Source organism: Triticum urartu, chromosome 4, assembly GCF_003073215.2.
Source record: "Triticum urartu cultivar G1812 chromosome 4, Tu2.1, whole genome shotgun sequence".
Classification (NCBI taxonomy): Eukaryota; Viridiplantae; Streptophyta; class Magnoliopsida; order Poales; family Poaceae; genus Triticum; species Triticum urartu.
Genome location: NC_053025.1, coordinates 416819290 through 416840793, shown reverse-complemented (window position 1 = coordinate 416840793; position 21504 = coordinate 416819290). Strand labels below are relative to the sequence as shown.

Below are 21504 nucleotides of genomic sequence, written 5' to 3'. Positions count from 1 at the left end.
GCGTTTCTGGTGCAGATATTTTAGGTGGTCGTGGGGCTTTCACCCACCACTCACCTTTCACTCTCTTCTCCCCATTGGCCTATCCCGAGATCTTGCCATTTTCCCCCTTTGTGTCCCTCACTTAGCCCCTCTCAAATCCTTGCAAATCGATTGGGTTGGTCCGTGGATCCGGTGTCATTTCCGTTCGTTGAGGTAACCTCCTTCATCTCACAAATTTTTATTGGTTGGATTTGTCCATTTGGATTGATCTGTTCTTATTGTTTCTAACCCTAGTATTGAACATTTATCTATAATGTGATGTTTTGAGTATTGTTGTTCCAATAGTGTTGCATTGTGATGTTGTTGAGCATACCTTATTGTGGGTTATGGCTAATGTTAAGATTTAGGGTTAGAGTTATGGCTAATGTTAAGATTTAGGGTTAGGGTTAGGGGTTTTGTTAGCAATGTGGTATATTTAGCATTGTACATTTCTTATACTTATGTTACCATTTTTTTAGATGGACAAGATTGTGAATATTCATTGTGTTGACAAAGAGGCATTCATGAATGTGGATATTGTTGACAAGTATGAGGAAGTGCTGATATTTTTTGAGACTCCTAGTTATGAAGAGGTTGTGGAAGAAACACGGATAAGATTAAAGTGGGTGGATGCAAGTGACCAAGTTGAATTAGTAGGAGGATATGATGTTGGGTCGGCACACAAGTGTAGAATGAAGACAATGCCTATCAAGTCTAATTTGCATTGGGTTGCATATAAGGAGGTTGTTGCATCCTCGGCAGTCAAGTCACTCGAAGTCTTTACAAGTAAGGTGGTCAAGGCTCCTCTCTTTCATGTTGACTTAAATCAAACCTTAGTAGATGATGTGAGCCCGGTTAGTAGTGTGCCACCTATTGTTGAGCATAAAGTTGAAGTGGAAGCCAATGAGTATCCCCAATATGAGTTCGGAGGTAGTGCACCGTTGAAATATGATGGCGATGACTCCGACGAAGAGTATGAGAGGCACCACAACATTGTTGGTGACGTAGAGGCTGAAGTAAGGCATCAGGACATGGATCCTGACATTATCTATCAGCGTGCTTGTGTGGATGACTCGGATGATGAAGGCTCGGTGAATGAGTTGGACGAGGATGGCTTGACTGAGAAAGAAGCAAAGTGGTACACAAAAATTACCGGTAGGGATCACAAAGTTCCCTTGTTTTGTGATGTTAGCCTTGCAGATAAGGCTATAGTCGACAGTGGCATGAGCAAGACAATTGAGGCTAGACAGTTCCTAAGTAGTACACCCGACGCGATTTCATGTCGTACGTGAGGAAAGGTTTGATGTTCGAGCACATGCTAGAATTCAGGATGTGGTTGTGTGAGTATGCTGCCAAACACCACAGGCCTTTCATAGTTGTTCACTCGGACTGCAACAAGCGATACACCGTGAAATGTGAGGTAGAAAGATGCAAATGGAAAGTCAATGGAAGACTCACGAAAGATGGTTGGTGGAAGATAACTAGTTGCAAAGCCACTCACCAATACACACCGCCAGCCGTAGAAGCACGGAAGACACACCGTTAACTAACCTCGGAATTCATTGGTTATAAATACCAGAAACATATAGCCGAGGATCCAACCATTAAAGTGAAGTTGTTGATGAGTTGGATTGAAGATAAGTTCGGATATAAGGTCAAGTACGGGAAGACATGGAAGGCCAAGCAAGTCGCTCTCAGAATGTTGTACGGTGGATGAGAAGGGGCTTACAACATGCTACCCAGGTTGCTGGGAGCGATGTCGTATAGAAACCCAGGAATGTACCACTATGTCCAAGATATTGAAGGAGTGTCCTGTCATGCCTTTTGGACGTTTGGCCCATGCATTGCAGCTTTTGAGCATTATCGACCGATTCTGTCTATAGATGGGACATTCTTGACAGGGAAATACAAGGGCACACTCATGATAGCAATGTCACATGATGCTAACGATCAGGTGTTGCCTGTGGCATTTGCTTTGGTCTACGTGGAGAACCAAGACAACTGGGAATGGTTCATGAGACTTGTTAGGAGCACGATCATTCCTCCGAATAGGGAGGTATGCATCATATCCGATCGGCACCGAGGCATATTGAAGGCTGTGGATATTCATATTCCAGATACGTTCGACCTACCTTGGCGTTCCTTTAAGACAGAGGCTGCCTGGAACCTCTCCAAGAAACATTGCGTTGTACCCCAGAAACGCCAAAGTCCATGGCGTTTCCACCCTACAATGAAACGCTCTACGTGGCTTGGTGTTTCTTTAAGACAGAGGCTGGCTGGGACACGTACACGAAACGTTGCCGCTCACACCTGAAACGCCAACCACTCGCGGCGTTTCCGAGCCACATATAAACGCCAATGTCCTTGGCGTTTCTGCCCTGTTATGCAAATCACAACAAACCCTGCTGCCCATATCCATTCCATCACAGGTAGCAAAGGTACAACAACAATTTTCACAATATAATGCCAGGTACAGCAACAGTATAGCAATGAGACATATTTTCGACAACGAACTTAACATGATCCAGCTTACATAATAATTACCAAGTCTTGCTAACATAGAACTAACAAGTCCATCAGACATAAAACATAACAAGTTCATCAGATATAGAACTAACAAATTTGCTCCATCTGAAACACTAACTACATTTCTAGTTCACCACATATAGAACTAACAAGTTCGCATTAGTCATCACTTCACTTCTTGCCTCTTTTTGCAGCCATCTTCCCCCTGTTGACGCAGCCCTCTAGAGTGTTCTGCCATCCAGGACGTCGGATGGTTCTTGAGCTAACTCGGCGTGCTTCTTCAGAAGGCTGAGAAGGTTGAGTTGGCGGTGGAGCATCTTCCATCTGCGAAGCCCCAAGCTCCACATAGTCCGGATCCGCATCATAGTCTGTCTCCTCTTCATCTTCCTGTTCATCAATCCGTGCTCGGCTCGAAGAAGCACCTGCTCGGCTGGAAGATGGACGAGCGAAAGAAGCACGTGCTTGGCTCGAAGATGGACGAGCGGAAGACAGCACATCCATTCTATGCTGAGCATGTGCACGCACATTCGTGGATGAACCGCCATGGCAAGAAAGTAAAGCGGCTAGTGTTCGGCAATGATTCACAACCTTCTGCAGAGGCAAAGACATTGACATGTAAATATGCAAAAATAGTTCACATGACACATGTTCATATTAAGAGGGCCTCTAACCTGTAGAGTACTCCTAACGAGAACGTCTGTTTCTCTACCAGGTGCGCGGCCAAGCACCACATTACTATCATTGATACATCTCCATAGCTCCGTGCCCTGAATAAAACTTAAGTGACACACCACTCATGAAGAAATGACACATGTTCAAAAAAGAGACAAAAAGACATACCACTCGGTCATGCAGAGGGCCATAATCTAGGTGCGCTCCAATGGTCTCCCTAATAGAGTTGTTGAATGCACCATCAGCAGCCTCACTTGGCATTACTTCCAAACATCGGCACGAGTCCAAGCACCCTTAAGGATAACTCTGTACTCTTTGCGAAGCCACTCCAAATGCCTTAAATATGCCCCCTCGTCGTTGTCAGGTGTGTGATCATCTTCAACTCGGGCATTCCTCTGAGCATTCCACATGTCTACCCACATAAGATGGTGATCCTCCCAATTAATGACATTCTTGTTGTGTTGCCGGCTCGTCCTACAAAGCATGAGAAGTATCGGCATCATTTTCATTTTTACGTGGTTACACATTGATCAACATATGGTACAAGAAACTCTCACCTATGTAGCACCACACTTGTCTCAACATACTCCGGCGGTGTGCGTTGTTGTACTCCAAATTGCTTCGAAACACGATGTGGAAGATGCCACTCCACCGCAAAAAAGCATATCATGGGGCAACACACACACCAAAGATGTTGGTCACGAAGGCACATATTGCTCAAAGGGAACTGCCTAAGTACCATGTACGGCCTCCAATTAACCTACATCACAACATGTCACTAGCTCATGCACAACAAAAAAAATATGTAATGATGGCAAGGGATTTGATAATTACCTGGTTGTAAGTAAGCATGTCAAGCTCGCTTATGTATGCCTTGTACCGCCCCATGGCGGCGATACTCGACACTTGGACATTAGCCCACGTGTATGCGATAGTGGGATATCGCTCCTCATCCCCGTCAAAAGGCCACTCCCAAGGTTCTTCCGGAGCAATGGTGAAGTTACGGCCCACAGGGATACGCTCCCACATCCAAATCTGTAGGGCCCAAACAAAACCACCAAGACAAGATTTCGGCTTACTCCTCATACATGCTCCGTCCAACTGCACATTTGTACACACATTAAACAATCACATGCAAAAATCTCTTTCATATAATGAGAATGCATCAAATTATCATTACCTGACGGTACAAGAAGGCTAGTGCCGCCGACCCCCAACTCCACTTAACATCCCAGTTATGAAGAGGGTCCAAGAACATCCACGAGGTTGTGTCTCCCGTGCCGTCAGGAAACACCACTTGGGTCAAAAGATTCCATAAGTAAGCCCTGGCGTACCTCTCCACAATAGTCGGACTGGCATTCTCTGGGCACTCATAAAAATGTTCTTGTAGCCACGAGAAGAAAACACCAGATGGCCTAGGACCCTTCTTTGTTTCATGAATCCACGGGGGAGGTTCAATACCAACCAAGCCTGCAACCTTTTGTCGCCACCCCTCAGACCTCACCTTCCTGGTAAGAGCCTTGCCCTCGATCGGAAGACCGGAGATCATCGCAATATCCTCCAAAGTGACGGTCACCTCACCAAGAGCAAGGTGAAAAGAGTGCGTCTCCGGCCTCCAACGGTCCGTAAGGGCGGTAATGGCCGTCGAGTTCAGCCATGGTGGTGTGCCTTTAAAGTTGAGCACAAACTGGAGAAGATCCATTCTTCTAAAATAAGGCTCGTAGCGACGGTCATACCTCAAGGACTCACGTGGGTTGTGGCCTCTCAAACGAAGTACTGGAGGAACCTACAAATAACACACACACAATTTATATACTTCTCTAAACTACTCACAATATGAGAATCAACAATGTAGATACATAATTACCTCCCCTCTTTCCACTAGCACATCACGATGCTTCTCCTCGTAATAATCATCAAGGCCGGGATATTTATCCGGCTCAAACATCCTACAAAATAAGGTCAATGGATTTGTTATGATATATGCTTAAAATTATGACCGCATCATATACAAAATCGTGTGAGAACTACTACAAATTATCCCAAAGATACAAATCACGAACGACATTGCCAACACCAATTCTTTTCAACCTATTTTATCCTAAAGAATCTATCACAACTAATTATTAACAAACAATAGGTTCAACCTAATCCAAAAAATGGTCTCTCTCTAAATCCAATACTAAACAAGTTAACTAAGAATACTTCAACACAAGGAGCATATGTCTTCTTTCTAAACATAATGTACCCAAAATATTCATCAAACAAATCACTAATAACTCATCTTAGGGTTCCACCATGTTTGAAAAAATGCATCTACAATAGCCAATCTTGACTGAAAATAAATGGAGGATTGGGAAGAGAATACCTCAAGCAACTCGGGGATGCTCCGATCTACTCGTTTTAATATCAAAATAGCAGATCTGGGGGAGATTTGGTGAAGAAGAGGGAGGGGGCGGCCGCCAGTTCGTCCTGGAAGAACTGCCCGACCGGGGCTGGGACTGCGAGTGGGCTAGGTTAGGCCCCCGCGGCCCGCGCGCGTTACTTAATCTAGTTCAGAAACGCCAAGGACCTTGGCGTTTCACGCGTGCCACGTCGGCGAAAACAGCGGGTTCAGACTGACTGTGGGCCAGGGCAGAAACGCTAGCTGCCTCGGCATTTCCGTGTTGACAGGGAATGCTAGCTTGCTCGGTGTTTCTATGTTGGGTGGAAACGCCGCGGGCTCTGGCATTTTTAAAAGGGTCAAATCATGAAATACTTTCACGTCGAGTTCAGTTTGTGACTATAAACATTGACAAGGTCAGAACAGTGATTTCACCCCCTGAGAGGAAGCTAGGCAGTGCCAGGTTGGCAGTCGCCCATTCTAATTTCTTCTTTCTATCTTTGGTAACACGTGGACATGGCATTTAAGTAAGAAGTTGCACTATAAATTTCAAAATAGCTAAATAAATGACATTCAAATACAAGGAGATTAGGGCATCTAAAACACAAAACACTAGAAGGCATGATATAGAATCACACAGAGGGAGAAAGGCCACACATACTCATGAAGTAATGAATTCAACATTCAGTTGTGACATGAAGTGCTACACTAAAACAATAAAAGCACAACGACTAAAAATAAAGGGGCTTCAAACCGAATGCTCAAATTGTAATATCACCAAGAAATGCCACTCAGTTCCATGGAGATCCTTGGCTGCCAATTCTTGACATGCCCTGTGAAGCAACGAGAGGAAGACACTCTTCAGCATGTCTCCTAAGAATAGAGACGGGGATACATGCAGTAAGAAGTGCACGAGAATAGAGACGGCGAGCTTGTCGCCAAGTTTAGTCGCCAAGCTTAGTCACCAAATGTGTATTATCCATTATCCATTTTAAGAGACAACAAAGCCAATAGTCAAATTCCTATGGGCAGAAATCAAGCCATAAGAATTTAAGACAAGCATATATAAGCACTAAAGTATATGGGACATTCTTCAAAATTTTAGTCAACCTTTCATACAAACCCAAGCAAATCTAATAAAGCTCTTCAATTGGAGATGGTGAAAAAATGATGGAAGAGGAGGTGTCGTTGCTTACCTCGCTGTTGGTGCCATGGATCTGGAGCTCGAGTAAGAAGGGGCCGCTGAGGCATGACCATCGATCCAACGCCAGTGGCGTGCTCGCAGCCCCTTCATGCTTGCTAAATGAAGTGTATTCTGAGAAAACTTTTCCCGAACCCCCTTCCCCCCCCCCCCCCCGTCGTCTCTGTGAGGTGACTCGGGCAGGCGTCCCACCGACCACCGCCGCAAAACCCCCCTCGCCGGTCGCCACACCTCGCCGCCGCCAGCAAACGATGTCGGGCAAAGCCAGGCGACGACTGGCGGCGGCGGGATCCGTTCCTCGTGCGCGTGCTCGTCCCGCTCGCTGCTGCCCCCACCCACCTTCGTCTGCATCAGTCCCCCACTAATATGTCTCCAACGTATCTATAAGTTTTGATTGTTCCATGCTATTATATTATCCATCTAGGACGTTTTATATGTATTTATATGCTATTTTATATGTTTTTTGGGACTAACCTATTAACCTAGAGCCCAGTGCCAGTTTCTGTTTTTTCCTTGTTTTTTGAGTATTGCACAAAAGGAAAACCAAACGGAGTCCAATTGACCTGAAATTTCACGGAGATTGTTTTTGGACCAGAAGAAGCCCACAGAGTACCGGAGATGGACCAGAGGAGTCTCGAGGCCACCACGAGGGTGGGGGCACACCCTGGGTGTGCCCCCCACCTCGTGGCCACCTCGGGGACCCCCCTGACTTGTTCCCGACTCCAACACCTCTTATATATACCCAAACTACCAGAAAGAAACCTAGATCGGGAGTTCGACCGCTGCAAGCCTATGTAGTCACCGAAAACCAATCTAGACCTGTTCCGGCACCCTGCCGGAGGGGGAACCCCTCTCCGGTGGCCATCTTCATCATCCCGGCGCTCTCCATGACGAGGAGGGAGTAGTTCACCCTCGGGGCTGAGGGTATGTACCAGTAGCTGTGTGTTTGATCTCTCTCTCGTGTTCTTGATTCGGCACGATCTTGATGTATCGTGAGCTTTGCTATTATAGTTGGATCTTATGATGTTTCTCCCCCTCTACTCTCTTGTGATGAATTGAGTTTTCCCTTTGAAGTTATATTTTTGGATTGAGTCTTTAAGGATTTGAGAACACTTGATGTATGTCTTGCATGTGCTTATTTGTGGTGACAATGGGATATTCACGTGATCCACTTGATGTATGTTTTGGTGATCAACTTGTGAGTTCCGTGACCTCGTGAACTTATGCATAGGGGTTTGCACACGTTTTCGTCTTGACTCTCCGGTAGAAACTTTGGGGCGCTCTTTGAAGTTCTTTGTGTTGGTTGAATAGATGAATCTGAGATTGTGTGATGCATATCGTATAATCATACCCACTGATACTTGAGGTGACATTGAAGTATCTAGGTGACATTAGGGTTTTGGTTGATTTGTGTCTTAAGGTGTTATTCTAGTACGAACTCTAGGATAGATTGAACGGAAAAAATAGCTTCGTGTTATTTTACTACGGACTCTTGAATAGATCGATCAGAAAGGATAACTTTGAGGTGGTTTCGTACCCTACAATAATCTCTTCGTTTATTCTCGGCTAATAGTGACTTAGGAGTGACTCTTTGTCGCATGTTGAGGGATAGTTATATGATCCGATTATGTTATTATTGTCGAGAGAACTTGCACTAGTGAAAGTATGAACCCTAGGCCTTGTTTCAACGCATTGCAACACCGTTTTCACTCACCTTTATCATTAGTTACCTTGCTGTTTTTATATTTTCAGATTACAAAAACCTATATCTACCATCCATATTGCACTTGTATCACCATCTCTTTGCCGAACTAGTGCACCTATACAATTTACAATTGTATTGGGTGTGTTGGGGACATAAGAGACTCTTTGTTATTTGGTTGTAGGGTTGTTTGAGAGAGACCATCTTTATCCTACGCCTCTCACGGATTGATAAACCTTAGGTCATCCACTTGAGGGAAATTTGCTACTGTCCTACAAATCTCTGCACTTGGAGGCCCAACAACGTCTACAGGAAGAAGGTTGTGTAGTAGACATCAAGCTCTTTTCCAGCGCCGTTGCCGAGGAGGTTAGCACTTGAAGGTGAAAGGATCGATATAGTTGACTAGAGGGGGGTGAATAGGCAACTAACAATTTTTAACTTTTCTTTACCAAATTAAACTGTGCATCAAATTAGGTTGTCTAGACAAGTAACTATGTGAGCAACCTATATGATGCAACAACAACAAGCACACAAGCAAGCAAGGGAAATAACACAAATAAGCTTGCACAAGTAAAGGTACGAGATAACCAAGAGTGGAGCCGTGGAGACGAGGATGTGTTACCGAAGTTCCTTCCTTTTGAGGGGAAGTACGTCTCTGTTGGAGCGGTGTGGAGGCACAATGCTCCCCAAGAAGCCACTAGGGCCACCGTATTCTCCTCACGCCCTCACACAATGCGAGATGTCGTGATTCCACTATTGGTTCCCTTGGAGGCGGCGACCGGACCTTTACAAACAAGGTTGGGGCAATCTCCACAACTTAATCGGAGGCTCCCAACAACACCACGAAGCTTCACCACAATGGAATATGGCTCCGCGGTGACCTCAACCGTGTAGGGTGCTCAAACACCCAAGAGTAACAAGATCCGCAAGGGATTAGTGGGGGGAATCGAATTTCTCTTGGTGGAAGTGTAGATCGAGGCCTTCTCAACCAATCCCTAGAAAATCAACAAGTTTGATTGGCTAGGAAGAGAGATCGGACGAAAATGGAGCTTGGAGCAACAATGGAGCTTAGGGTTGGAAGAGGTAGTCAACTCGGAGAAGAAGATACCCCTTATATAGTGGAGAGACAAATATAACCGTTATCCACTTAACCAGCCCACGACATGCGGTACTACCGCGCCAGCCAAGCGGTATTACCGCAAGGGCTCACGGTACTACCGTGGCCACGGCAGGAGCTAGCCCAGGCTTGTAGCAACGACGCTGAAGCGGTACTGCCGCTCGCGCGGTACTACCGCACCCCCTTCTTGCAGTACTACCGCAAGGCATGGTTGAACCAGCCTGGGAAGGCCGTGGACAAAAAGAAACGTCCGTGGCCCATCGCGCTGATTTACAAATAGTGCAAAAATCCGACACGGTACTACCGCTGAAGGCAAGCGGTACTACCGCGCAGGGAGCGGATGTAAAAAATTACATCCGTCCCTACTTCCGCTCATGACACTGTGCCGGACCAGGACTCACAGTACTACGGCTCCCAAGGAGCGGTACTACCGTGGCCTCCTGCGGTACTACTGCAAAGGCTTGCGGTACTACCGCAGGGGCCTGCGGTACTACCGCTCCTAGGAGCAGTACTACCACAAGCCCCAGAACAACAACACTAGGAATTCTTCTTTTTGCACAAACTCGAAGAAATGGAGGATGCTCCAAAGTGCTAAGGGAAAGGCGATGCAAAGAGGAGTAAACGTGTACATGACGATTCCACCCAAACCTTTCCAAAGCGAACCCCCTCTTAATAGCTTTCCTACGACTAAAATCCACCGAAAAAGGAACGTAGAAAAACGCCATCTTCAATAATCTTCGAGGGGCTCCTAACCGTGCCTAGTCATGAAATATCTGAAATACTCGAGACACACGATTAGTCTGCAAATGCATTGTCATTAATCACCAAAACACCTTAGGGATAAATATGCCCTTAGAATCTCCCCCTTTTTGGTGGATTGATGACAATACGGGATTTGCACAAGGGAGAAAGAATAGAACATGAGCAAACCATAAATCTCTAAAATATAGACGGGCTCCCCCTAGATGTGTGCTATTTAGATGAGTGCTCTGGACTGCACGGCACACATACTAGGATCAACACCCCCCCTATATTTTATAGACATGGCATATCTTACAATAATAATGCTAACACTAAGCACGATAGTAAATAAGAGCATAAACTAAGTAGCACAATATATCATAAGCTCAGTAAGGTGCGATAGATAGAGTGCATATGTCTTACACCATATGATAGATAAGTCTCACACGCTCAAATAGACTCAAACCAAACCAGAGCAAACAAGGTTCAACAAACCAAACACAAGCGAAGCAAACACGATACGACACGGCAAATCTCCACACTCTCTCCCCCTTTGGCATTGAGACGACAAAAAGGTAGAGAGGACACCTACAACACAAGTGGTGGCTCAAGCGTAGTAGTCGCTCGCACGGTCTTCATCGGATTCGGCGGCGGGGATGGGCTCCTCCTCAGAATCAATCCACTTGTAGCCTTGTTTGGCCATCCATTCGGACTCTGGAGTGATGTGCTCCTCGGGGCCGCCAGAAACATCCTCTCCAAAAACCTTCATGATCTTCTTGTCGCGGCGGCGACTCTCCTTGGAGGCCACGTGAGTCTGATACTGCCCCTTGGCCTGCATGCAGAACAAGGCCTTCATCTTGGCCTTCAGCTTCTTCGCCCATGAGGGCTCAGTGGAGGGAGGTGCACATCCCGCAGAGTTGTCCTCAATTGCACTCTCCTCCTCAATCTCCTCCTCATCAGCAGCCCTCTTAGCAGCCTCAGCCTCAGCCTCAGCAGGAGTAGTAGTGTTAGCCCACTGGGGCTTGATGCGGAGTCTGATGGAGTCATGACGGATCCAGTCAGGGGCCAAAAACTCCTCAGTGGGATAGATCTTCTCCCAAGTCTTCGATATCAGGAGGAACAGATATGGGCCGTAGATGGGTACCTTGCGGGTGAATACCGCGAACCGAAGCTCGCACCACATGATATGTGAGACATCAAGTGGTTGAGTCTGAGGCACGCGTGCCTCCTCACAAATGAGCAACATGTCCACAAGAAAGGCATGCACCTTGTCCTTGTCCCCAATGCGAGGAAAGAGGGAGTGGCGGAAGATCCGGTGCATGATGTCAAGAAACGAGTTGAGCACCCATGTCGACTTGCCACTGGCCAGCTTCTTCTCAACATAGAATGGCATAAGCTTGTCCTTGCTTGCTGACTCGGCGTTGGCATGAGGGCGAACACCAACAGGCGTGTGGAGCCCCTCATCAGGCACTCTGAGCAACTCCATGAACTCCTTCCAAGTAGCAGTCAACTGACGTCCATTGGTCATCCAGGTAATCCTCCGATCCTCCCCAGAATGGAAGTGGACCGAAGCAAAGAACTGGGACACCTGCTCGGGGTCATAGTCCAGGTGGAAAGAGATCACATCCTCAATGGCAAACTGCTCCACGAGATCCAAGGCCTCACCAAAGTAGTCACGATGCTTCTCATCCCTCGTGTGTTGCATGTCGATCCAGTGCACATCCACATACAGGTTCTGCTTGGCCTTGATCACATCCAAGTAAATGAGATTCTGCTGCTTGGTCCAGAACAGTTCATTCCCTCTGAAGTTTGCACGAGGATTCGCATAAGGGTTGATCTTCCTTAGAGAGACAAACTCAGCAAGAGGTATCTCATCCATGTCCTTTGATGGTTCCTTGACCTTGCTAGCAGTGGTCTTGACATTGCGCTTGGGGGCATTGGAGCCCTCTGGAACATCCTCTTGGTTGCGTAGACATTTGGAACCCGTGTCACGGCTTGGATTGGAACGACGAGCAGGGACACCAGAGCCACCACCTAAGACACACACAAAACACAAACACGCACGAGAAGCGAGACGGGTCAAAACAAAGACCACAACAAAACACAAGAAACCAGTAGAAAGTGCATATGGTAATTGCCATGAAAAAGATTTAACAACATCGGTAGTACTGCCTGTTCGCGCGGTACTAAACTTTTAGTGCCGCTCCTAGTCGCGGTAGTACCGCGCTGTGGCACGGTAGTACCGGGGCTCGAAGCGGTAGTAGAATTTTAGTACCGCGGCCCGTGCGGTAGTACCGCGCCGGAGGAGCGATAGTACCGCACGAGCAGTAGTACCGCACCTGTTATGCGGTAGTACTGCACGGCATCAGATCCGAACAAATGAATCTAAGAACAACAGTGACAACAAGGCGGTACTACGGTTGATCAAATCTACCACGGGACAACATATCAAGTACACTTTCTATGCATCACTACTCTCCTACATCCTACTCTCTAACATCCCAAATTTTCAAGTTGGAATGTTATACAATAGATCATCATTGCATATCATATTTTATTGCATTTTGGTTGATCCTAGAAATTTCACGCAACTCAAGGACCCTCGGAGAGAGTTGGGGATTTCGTTATTTTCATATTTGAGTTTTCTCAAATTTTGAAAATAGGATCATTTGATTTTATTTATTTTATCTTCACTTATTTTCTATTATAAAAATATGAGAGAGGGAATAAAATGACTTTCCCAAAATAAAGAAATATTGAGGATTTAATAATAAAATCAAATAAGATTTTATTTTGGTTTTATTCGCTATTTTAATTGAATTTAGGAAAAATGCGTGTTTTCAAAATTGCATTTAGGCCCAAAATAAATGTTCATCCTGTGCGGCTTGATTTTCGAAGCCGGGGAAAATTTATTTCGGGATTTTTGGAGTCCGTTTAGTATTCCTTTTGTTTTTTTTCTGAGCGTGATTATTTTAAAAAAACACGAACCGACCTACGGGCCGTATCCAGCCAGGACTCCCTGGCCGGGGCTTTATATAGCGCGCCCCTGGGGCCTGAGCAGCCCAAGCCGCCGCCCCAACCCTAACCCTAGGCCGCGCCGCCCGCTGCAGCCGCCCGCCGCCGGAGCTCACTGCCGATGAGGTCGAACCGCCGCCGCCCGCCGGTTTTTTTTGGAAAAACCGTTGGTTTTCACCGGGTTTTTTTTTCGGTTTTTTAGATTCGTTTTCTTTTATAGATCAGTTTTTTTCTTCGATTTAGTTAATTAGCGAGAGTTTGCTCGTTCGTTCGTTTTAACGAACGTGTTCATCATTTAGATCTAGATAACGAACGTTCGTTCGTTAATCTGTTCGTCGTTTTTCTTTTTCTCGGATTAAATCCACGATTTTTCTGATTGCGATTTCTGATCTGATTTTCGTTTTAGTATAACTTTTCGCTCGTTTATCGGAATCAGGCGATTCAAGTGCCTGGAGTTTCGTCTCGAAACCCTCTTTCCGTTTAACCAACTCAAACAAGTTTTTGCCTTTGTAAAATTTGATCTGGATCCAGAATAGTAAATGAAGCTTGCTTCTTTTGCCGTTTGTCTCTCGTTGCTTCGTTCGATTTGATTCTTTTTGCCAACCGGAGTTTTTAAGTTGAACTTTCTGGTTAGATCTCTTATTTGAGTTTTACCTGTGCACTAGTTGAGTACTTATTGTATGCTTGTTGGTTTGCGATAGAGTACCCGGAGTGCGCCGCTTGCTACTTCGAAACGCTAGGTTTTGCGTATCATCAGCAAGGCAAGTAACACTTTGATCATACTTCCTATTACCCAGGTTTTATTGCATTAGATCAATCCTCACACATTGCATGATTAAGATCTAATTAAATTGTGGGTTTGGGAAGTAGATGAGGTAGTACCAATTACCTATTATTATCAAACCTTGGGAATTACTTCTACGTTTGCTTATTATGCCATGCTATGCTAGTAGACGTGGATTGGGTGAGTGTATCCATGACAGTGTAAGATTGTTAAATTAATGGTTTGTCTAAGGTGGCAACTTAAATACACATCTGGGTGGATTGAGGCACCTGGGTATTCCAGCGACTGCCTGTTTTTCTTTTGGACCGCCACCCAGGCTCAAAGGGATCATGAGATTATTGATACTAGAAACTTCCGTGTGCAGCCACAAGCTACTATGGGCTCTAGCATAGTTAAGTTGTGCGAACTCTTACAGTGGTAGACTAGCAGATGTAGGGGAAAGTAGGTGTAACGGTCTACCCGATGATAAGGTGCTAGCGCTTCTGAAAGACTATGTCTCGGTCATCCGTTTCTCGAACACCATGTAGTGCGAGAATCCCAACGGAGGAGATCGAGTCTTGTGGGGAAAAGTGTGCAAACCTCTGCAGAGTGTATAAACTAATCATGGTTAGCCGTGTCCCCGGTTATGGACATTTTGAGTATCTAGTACTTGGATTATCATGTGAATCTCATCATGTTACTCTAATTAATTTGTTGGGTTTTAATGATGATGTTTAATTGGGATTGAGAGGGTGTCTACACTCTCAATGTTTAACAACCACCATGTTAGTTAAATAAAATGTATTCCTTTGCAGTAGGGAAAAATTGGCTTTATGCAAAACTGTAACCATAGAGCTTTCCCCCAGCCAAATATGCATATAGTACAGCCTTATTCTTTCATTGCTCTCTATGTGTTACATTGCCAGCATATTCCATGTGCTGACTCGTTTCGGGCTGCGACGTTCATGTTGCAGACTTTTCAGATGACGAGTAAGGTGCCTTTAGGTCGTGGTTCTATACTCAGTGATGTCGTTGGAGTTGATGGACTCACTTATCTTCCAAGCCTTCCGCTGTTATCGTATTTAGATGGCCTTAAGCCATATTTATTGTAATAAGCTCTCTTTTGAGACACTCGATGTAATAAGTGTGTGATTGCTACTCTGTTATAAATCCGTCAAGTACTGTGTGGTGTCAGCATTACTGATCCAGGGATGACACCGGAGCACAGAGACTGGACCGTTTGAGGTCTGGTCGCTACAAGATGGTATCAGAGCACACGCCGAATGTAGGACATGACCACTAAGCTAAAGCCCTAGATCACTACTCACTCTCGTCATTCTGACTCCTCATCTTTTCTACTCTTTTAGGATGGCGGATGCAAGGAACAAGTTCACACAACCGGATGAAGATACACCCTTTGGACGTCACTTGAAGGAAGTCACTAGATATCTGAACATAGGAGTACCAAGCTTCACCGGAACCTACAACGCCACATTACCTGAAGAAGAGCGCTAGATGATTTAAATTCAAGTTCCAGGAAGGACGTTCATGCCAGTCACTAAGCCCATAGAGTTTTCCTTTGATGCACCAACCTGGAGTCTAGGAAAGAGCATGGCAGCTCACATCGCCATGGGACGTATTAGAGAAGTTTACCGCAATGATCTCAAGGATACTATCTGCCAGATTTGTGGGCACCGAGATGAGCACTGGGAGATGATCAGCACCAGGAAGGATAGATCAATTGTAGCTTTTATCCATGAGTTAAACCAGCACATTCGATGTCAGGAGAACCAGATGTGCGCCGACATGATAGATCTGAAGAAGGCAAGAACAAGAATCAAGGAACTGGAGGAAGAACTCAAGGCTACACATGAAGATTATGAAGAGGAAATCGAAGTATTAGTGGAGAAAAATGACAATCTGATCAAGAAGATCGGAATGTTCATGGGAGGCCCTACATCAGTAGAAGAAGATGAAGAACCCAAGGAGATTCACCCGGAAGACTACATCATCATTGACGACACCGACTCGGATCCAGATGATAGCGATGATGACTATGTTGATGAAGCAGGGGCAGATATCATGGAGTCTGCAACCGAAGAATATTTCTAGTAGACCAACCCAACAGTAGTAGTAGTCCACCATGTAAATATAGTAGTCCGAGCACTTTTGCGATAGTTAGATCGATTGTATGCTCTTGTTTGATTGAATGAAGTGAATTGTTTGCTTTTGCCTCATGTGCATATGGGTAGTGTTTTCTCTCTAGACCCCTCTCTATTATTAAATCTCATACTTTCTAAACCCTCAGATGCCTCCGAGACGTGACCCCGGATTTACCTTCCCACTGGAGCTCACTCAGTTGATCCAGCAGCAGAACACATTGATGCAGTTGCTAGTCCAGAATCAGAATCAGGGGAACAACAACAACCCACCACCACCACCACCACATGTTGATCACTTAGCCCGTTTTCTTAGGCTGAATCTGCTGGTGTTTTCCAGTAGCACCGAGCCTATAGCAGCAGATGATTGGCTCCGCAAGATAGCAAGGGAGTTGACCACGGCAGGATGCATAGATGCGGAAAAGGTGAAGTTTGCCGCACATCAGCTTGAAGGACCCGCAACATCATGGTGGGAGAATTTCACCGCCACTTTCCCTATCGACACTGTCACATGGGACCAGTTCCAGCAGGCTTTCCGTACTGCCCATGTTTCAGCAGGAGCTATGTCCATGAAGAAGCGTGAGTTTCGCAACTTGCGCCAAGGAGGACGGACAGTTGGCCAGTATGTGGAGGACTTTAGTAAGCTAGCACGTTATGCCCCAGATGACGTTTCTACGGATGCAACTAAGCAGGAGAAGTTTCTGGAAGGACTGAATGACGAGTTGAGCATGCAGTTGATGGTAGCAACCTTCAACAACTACCAGGAGTTGGTGGATCATGCTCTGATGATTGAAGGGAAGCAGCAGCATATTGAGAATCGCAAGAGGATGTATGGACAAGGGAAGTACAATTCAGGAGCTCAGCAGAAGCCATGTTTTACCCCTAGACCGGGAGGACATTTTCAGCATACCCATGGAGGAGGTAGCTTGCACAATCATAATGGCACCAAGAATGGTAATGGGAATGGAGGAAGTAACGGCCAGAACCGTACCAACCCATCAACCCCAGCCAAGAGAGACCTGAGCCAAGTCACTTGCTTTAAGTGCCAGAAGACCGGACATTATGCCAATGAATGTCCTGAATCTCAGAATGGAAATGGAAATGGAAGCTCTGGGAAGAAGCCGGACCCTTTCAATAGGGGGCAGGTGAACCAAGTTAACGTGGAGGAGGTTGAAGAGCAGCCGGATGCAGTAATCGGTAAGTTTTTGGTTAAGTCATTTACTACACTCGTTCTTTTCGATACTGGTGCATCGCATTCATACATATCAAGGGGATTCGTGGATAGGTATAACCTGCCCACCAAAGTTCTTAGAACACCTATGTTAGTAAGCTCACCAGGAGCGGAGTATATGGCTAGTAAGGGATGTTTTCAAGTGCCATTGAGTATAGGTAGGCATGTGTTTCCCTTAGATTTGATCATTTTGGAATCACAAGGTTTGGATGTAATTCTGGGTATGGATTGGCTGTTGATGTATGGAGGAAACATCGATTGCACTAGTAAGTCAATTTTGCTTACCACCCCAGAAGGGAGAAGGATCAAGTATGTGTCCCGGCATGTGCCTAAAAGGACTCAAGTAAATTCGTTAACGGGAGTTGTGCAGGAGGAAGTACCAGTAGTGAAGGATTTCTGCCGGGGTAGCTGATCCACGGACACCTATGGGACCGGCGGACCGGGTCCCTTTTGGTTCGACGGGGGGCGGAGGTCGCGCAAAGAGCAGATCGAGGCGGAGCACGCGGGCGATTTACCCAGGTTCGGGCCGCACGGATGCGTAAAACCCTACTCCTGCTTTGTGGATTGTATTGCTTTCTAGCTCGGGAGCGTGGAGTGCTACAGTACTCTCCGGCCGCTAACGAGACCTTGCGTGTGTGTCTGAAGAATGGCCGTCCCCCCCCCCCCCCGTTGCACTCGGGCCTCCTTTTATATGCTCAAGGGGTTACCGACATAGAGCAACGGGGGTCAAGGGCAAAAATGGAAAGGTGCCGTAGTAGGGGCAGCTAGGTGCTGTAACAGGCACAGCTACCTGCTACAGTGCTATCGTACCTAACCCTGACGGCAGGGGACAAGGGCATTAAATGCCCGTCTGTGTCGCCTAAACAGTACCGAAAGAGGCTTGCTAGGGACGCCACCGTTAGCCACGGTGGTTATCTTGTCAGCGCCTGCCTGCCACTGCGCACCCCTCGCTACGCGGCCTTCCGCCACGTGCGCTTGGGAGGGGCCCCAGGGCGACACGTGGGCGGGAGTGCTGGAGCGTGGGCACGAAGTGGGGGCTTCCCGCGGCAAGCTCCTTGCCGCGGTCGTCGTCTTGTCGTGTCCAGGAGCTTGTCGCTCACCGGGCCTTGCTGGGGCGCATGGGGCGCCGCGGCAAGTTTTCCTGGTACGCCTTGGTTGGCCTTCCCGGCAAGCGCCTCTTGCCGGGGCCTTGGGACGCTTCTGATAGCCTTCCCGGCAAGCTCCTTTTGCCGGGGTCTTGTCTTCTTCCCGGCAAGCTCCTCTTGCCGGGGCCTTGGTTTGAGTACTTTGCTCTTGAATGGTCTTCAAGGTAGCCGCGGAGGGTCTTGGCGGTCACCCGGCAAGCCTTGCCGCGGGAGTGCTACGACTGCCCATGCACAAGTTCGGGGTACTGGGGTACCCCTACTCTAGTACACCGACAGGAGCCCCCGGGCCTGGGCCAGACACGGTGCCGAGCGCTGTTGGGCCAGGCCCAAAAATAGTGCACGGGCACGCGCGGCCTGGGTCGCGCCGCATATCTCTCCGCTTCCACCGCGCACGCCCAGAACGGCACGCGCCAAACGCGGCGTCGTGGGTGACGGGGGCGGCGTGTGCGGGGCTAAGCCCTGCGAGCATGCGTCAGGCCATGATGAAGGGATCGGTTCACGCCCTCCTTCTTAAACGGAGGTAGGCGTGGGGGCGTGGTGCATTTACTGGACGGGGCCAGTGTGCGGTTTTCGAGGCGCCCATCCCCCGCGATCACGGGGTGGGGGCGAGGCCGTCTTATTCGTCGCCTCGTTTCCGCATCCTCGCCACGCGGCTCCCATGCGCTTGGAGTCGCGGACGGTGGAAGTGAGAAGCTGGGCCGCCGCGAGCAGAGGCAGCGGGTTGGCCCCGACCCCCTGCTCTTCTCGTGCCTTGATTCGCCGAGCGGGGCGGCCGAGCCCCCGCCTCGCTCCTTTATAAGGAGCGGGAGAGGGGCACAGAAGCCCGCACTCTCCCGTCTCCTCCTTTCTTCAGCTTCTGCCCCCCCTTTCTCTCTTTCGCCATGGAGAAAGGGAACCCTGGCCCTTCATCGGTGGCGGCGAGGGTCGCCGCCAGACAGCGCACCTCTCCCTCTCCCGCGCCCGTGGTGGCGGAGCCAGCCATAAGGGGAAGAGGGAGGGGGCGAGGTCGTGGACGAGGTGGTGGACGAGGTCGAGGCGCTCGGGGAAGAGGCGGGCGGGGCGGTGCGCCGGCTTCACCTCCGCCGGCGGTTCCTCTCCTGACGGCGGTCCATATTGGGGACAACCCTTGCGAGTTCTTCGTCAGGCTGCGCCGGGCGCCTCGTCATCGCCTCCGGCTTCCAACTCCATTCGCGAGCGTGATGGAGTTGAATCCGCCCGAGACACTGAGACTGCACATGAGGGGCTGTGGGATCAGCGGCACGCGGGTCCGCGTCGTATTCCCAGCCCCCAATGTGATGTATCTTGACCGAGGGTGGAAGACGTTCGCCCGTATCCACAGCCTGATGGAGGGGTTCACCCTCCATTTCAAGTTAATGGAGGGCGATCTCCTCTCCGTCAAGGCCTTCAGGTGCTTCGGCACTCGGGCGAAGTGCTGCGTGGACAGCTCCTCCGATAGTGAAGGCTCCCCCTCGAGCGAGAGTGACGAGGAGGAGAGCGACAGCGATGATGAGGGTAGCGGGCGGCGGGATGGCGGGTCCGACTAGGTGTCGGGCGCCGCTTCGCGTGGCACCGGCGACCCCATCATCCGCGTCGCCGGCTCCTTGAACTCCCCGAGGGCGTCTCCTTGGGCGGCTGGCGTAGGGAGGCTGCGGAAGGGGAAGAGGGCTGGCGACAGGGCCGTCAGGTCGGAGTACGAGGGTGTGGTGCCCTCGACAGCATGCTGACGTCCTGCCGCCGCGTCTTCGAGCCCCGCTTCCGGTGTCGCCATCACCGTCAAGCCCTCGGTCGGCCCCCCGGATGTTCTCTTGGTGTCTTCTGGCACCCGTAGCTCGCCTGGGCGCCTCTTTTGCTCTTTTCGCCTCCTTGACCTACCTCCTGAAGAGAGGGACAGGAAAGGGATTACGGGCACCTTATCTTTTTAATTTGTAAGCCTTCGGGCCTTAGCTGCATCTAAAAACTTGTAATCCTCTCTTTCATGTTTTTCATCCTCTACGGACTGTACCTGTACGGGATGTTTTTTAATGAAAAGGGGATGCTTGCCAGGTTACTTGTCTCGCGGGTTGAACCCACGCCAAGGAGCAAATCCTTGGTGTCCTTCGGACAGACGTTTCATCTCCCGGCAACAGGCCCTGCCGCCTTCCCACGTCGCTCGACCTTTCTCACGCCTTTGACGGAGGTGGGAACGAGGTGGGTGCGGCCCCTTCGTTTCATTCCTTTGCTGCCGCGACTACGACCCAACTTGGCCCCGGGAACGCGCTCCAGGGCCTAGAGTTGAGGGAGCACGGCAGTTTTCGGGAAGAAACGCGGTTTCGCACTCCCCAGTCCATAAGAGGGTGCATGATGAGGGATGAAAGATTTATCTGATATCGCAGCCCCCGGCAACTCTGGCTTGCCGGGGATGACCCTTAGCACTCGCAGCCCCCAGCAATGCTGACTTGCCGGGGGCCAGGTGCCGGCGCGCCCTTCTTCTCCTTTTCGTCCTTAAGCGGTCTGGCCAGGATATGCGAGCCCTGCGAACGAAGGAAAAGCAAAGGGACGGACACTCGACCTCTAAGTTAGGGGTTAGCCGTTGTTAGGCACTATCAACCCTAACCAAGGACGAGACTCGACCTAGCATGCATGCTATAACCCCGGGGTGGCAGCGCTTCATTTCTGGTGCTCAGGGTCTGCGCTTGGCTTTGTACAAAGGATTACATGCAACAGCGGCAAGACTTGTACAGAAGGGTGGTTGCCGGGCAGGGCCCGACAACCGCGCCTTACGGGTAAAACTTACGAAGATGCTCGATGTTCCAGGAGTTGCTCACTGGTACGCCATCTTCGGTCTCAAGGCG

The 21504-nt window shown here is 48.5% G+C and overlaps 1 protein-coding gene across 2 annotated transcripts; it reads right to left on the bottom strand.

The window, feature by feature from the left end:
• Positions 1 to 2500: 2500 nt before the first annotated feature.
• On the bottom strand, positions 2501 to 7287 carry LOC125551830 (serine/threonine-protein phosphatase 7 long form homolog). Of its 2 annotated transcripts, XM_048715199.1 has the most exons (8): positions 6796 to 7287; positions 5084 to 6432; positions 4397 to 5002; positions 4051 to 4317; positions 3774 to 3976; positions 3385 to 3690; positions 3216 to 3311; positions 2501 to 3135 (listed from the first exon to the last, which is right to left on the bottom strand). In XM_048715199.1, the coding sequence occupies exons 2-6, from the start codon at positions 5162 to 5164 to the stop codon at positions 3477 to 3479; spliced, it is 1371 nt and encodes a 456-aa protein (XP_048571156.1). In that variant the 5' UTR covers positions 5165 to 6432; positions 6796 to 7287; the 3' UTR covers positions 2501 to 3135; positions 3216 to 3311; positions 3385 to 3476. The 2 variants fall into 2 exon arrangements, with proteins under 2 accessions (XP_048571156.1, XP_048571155.1); XM_048715198.1 differs by having other exon boundaries at positions 5084 to 7287.
• Between the last annotated feature and the right edge of the window lie 14217 nt (positions 7288 to 21504).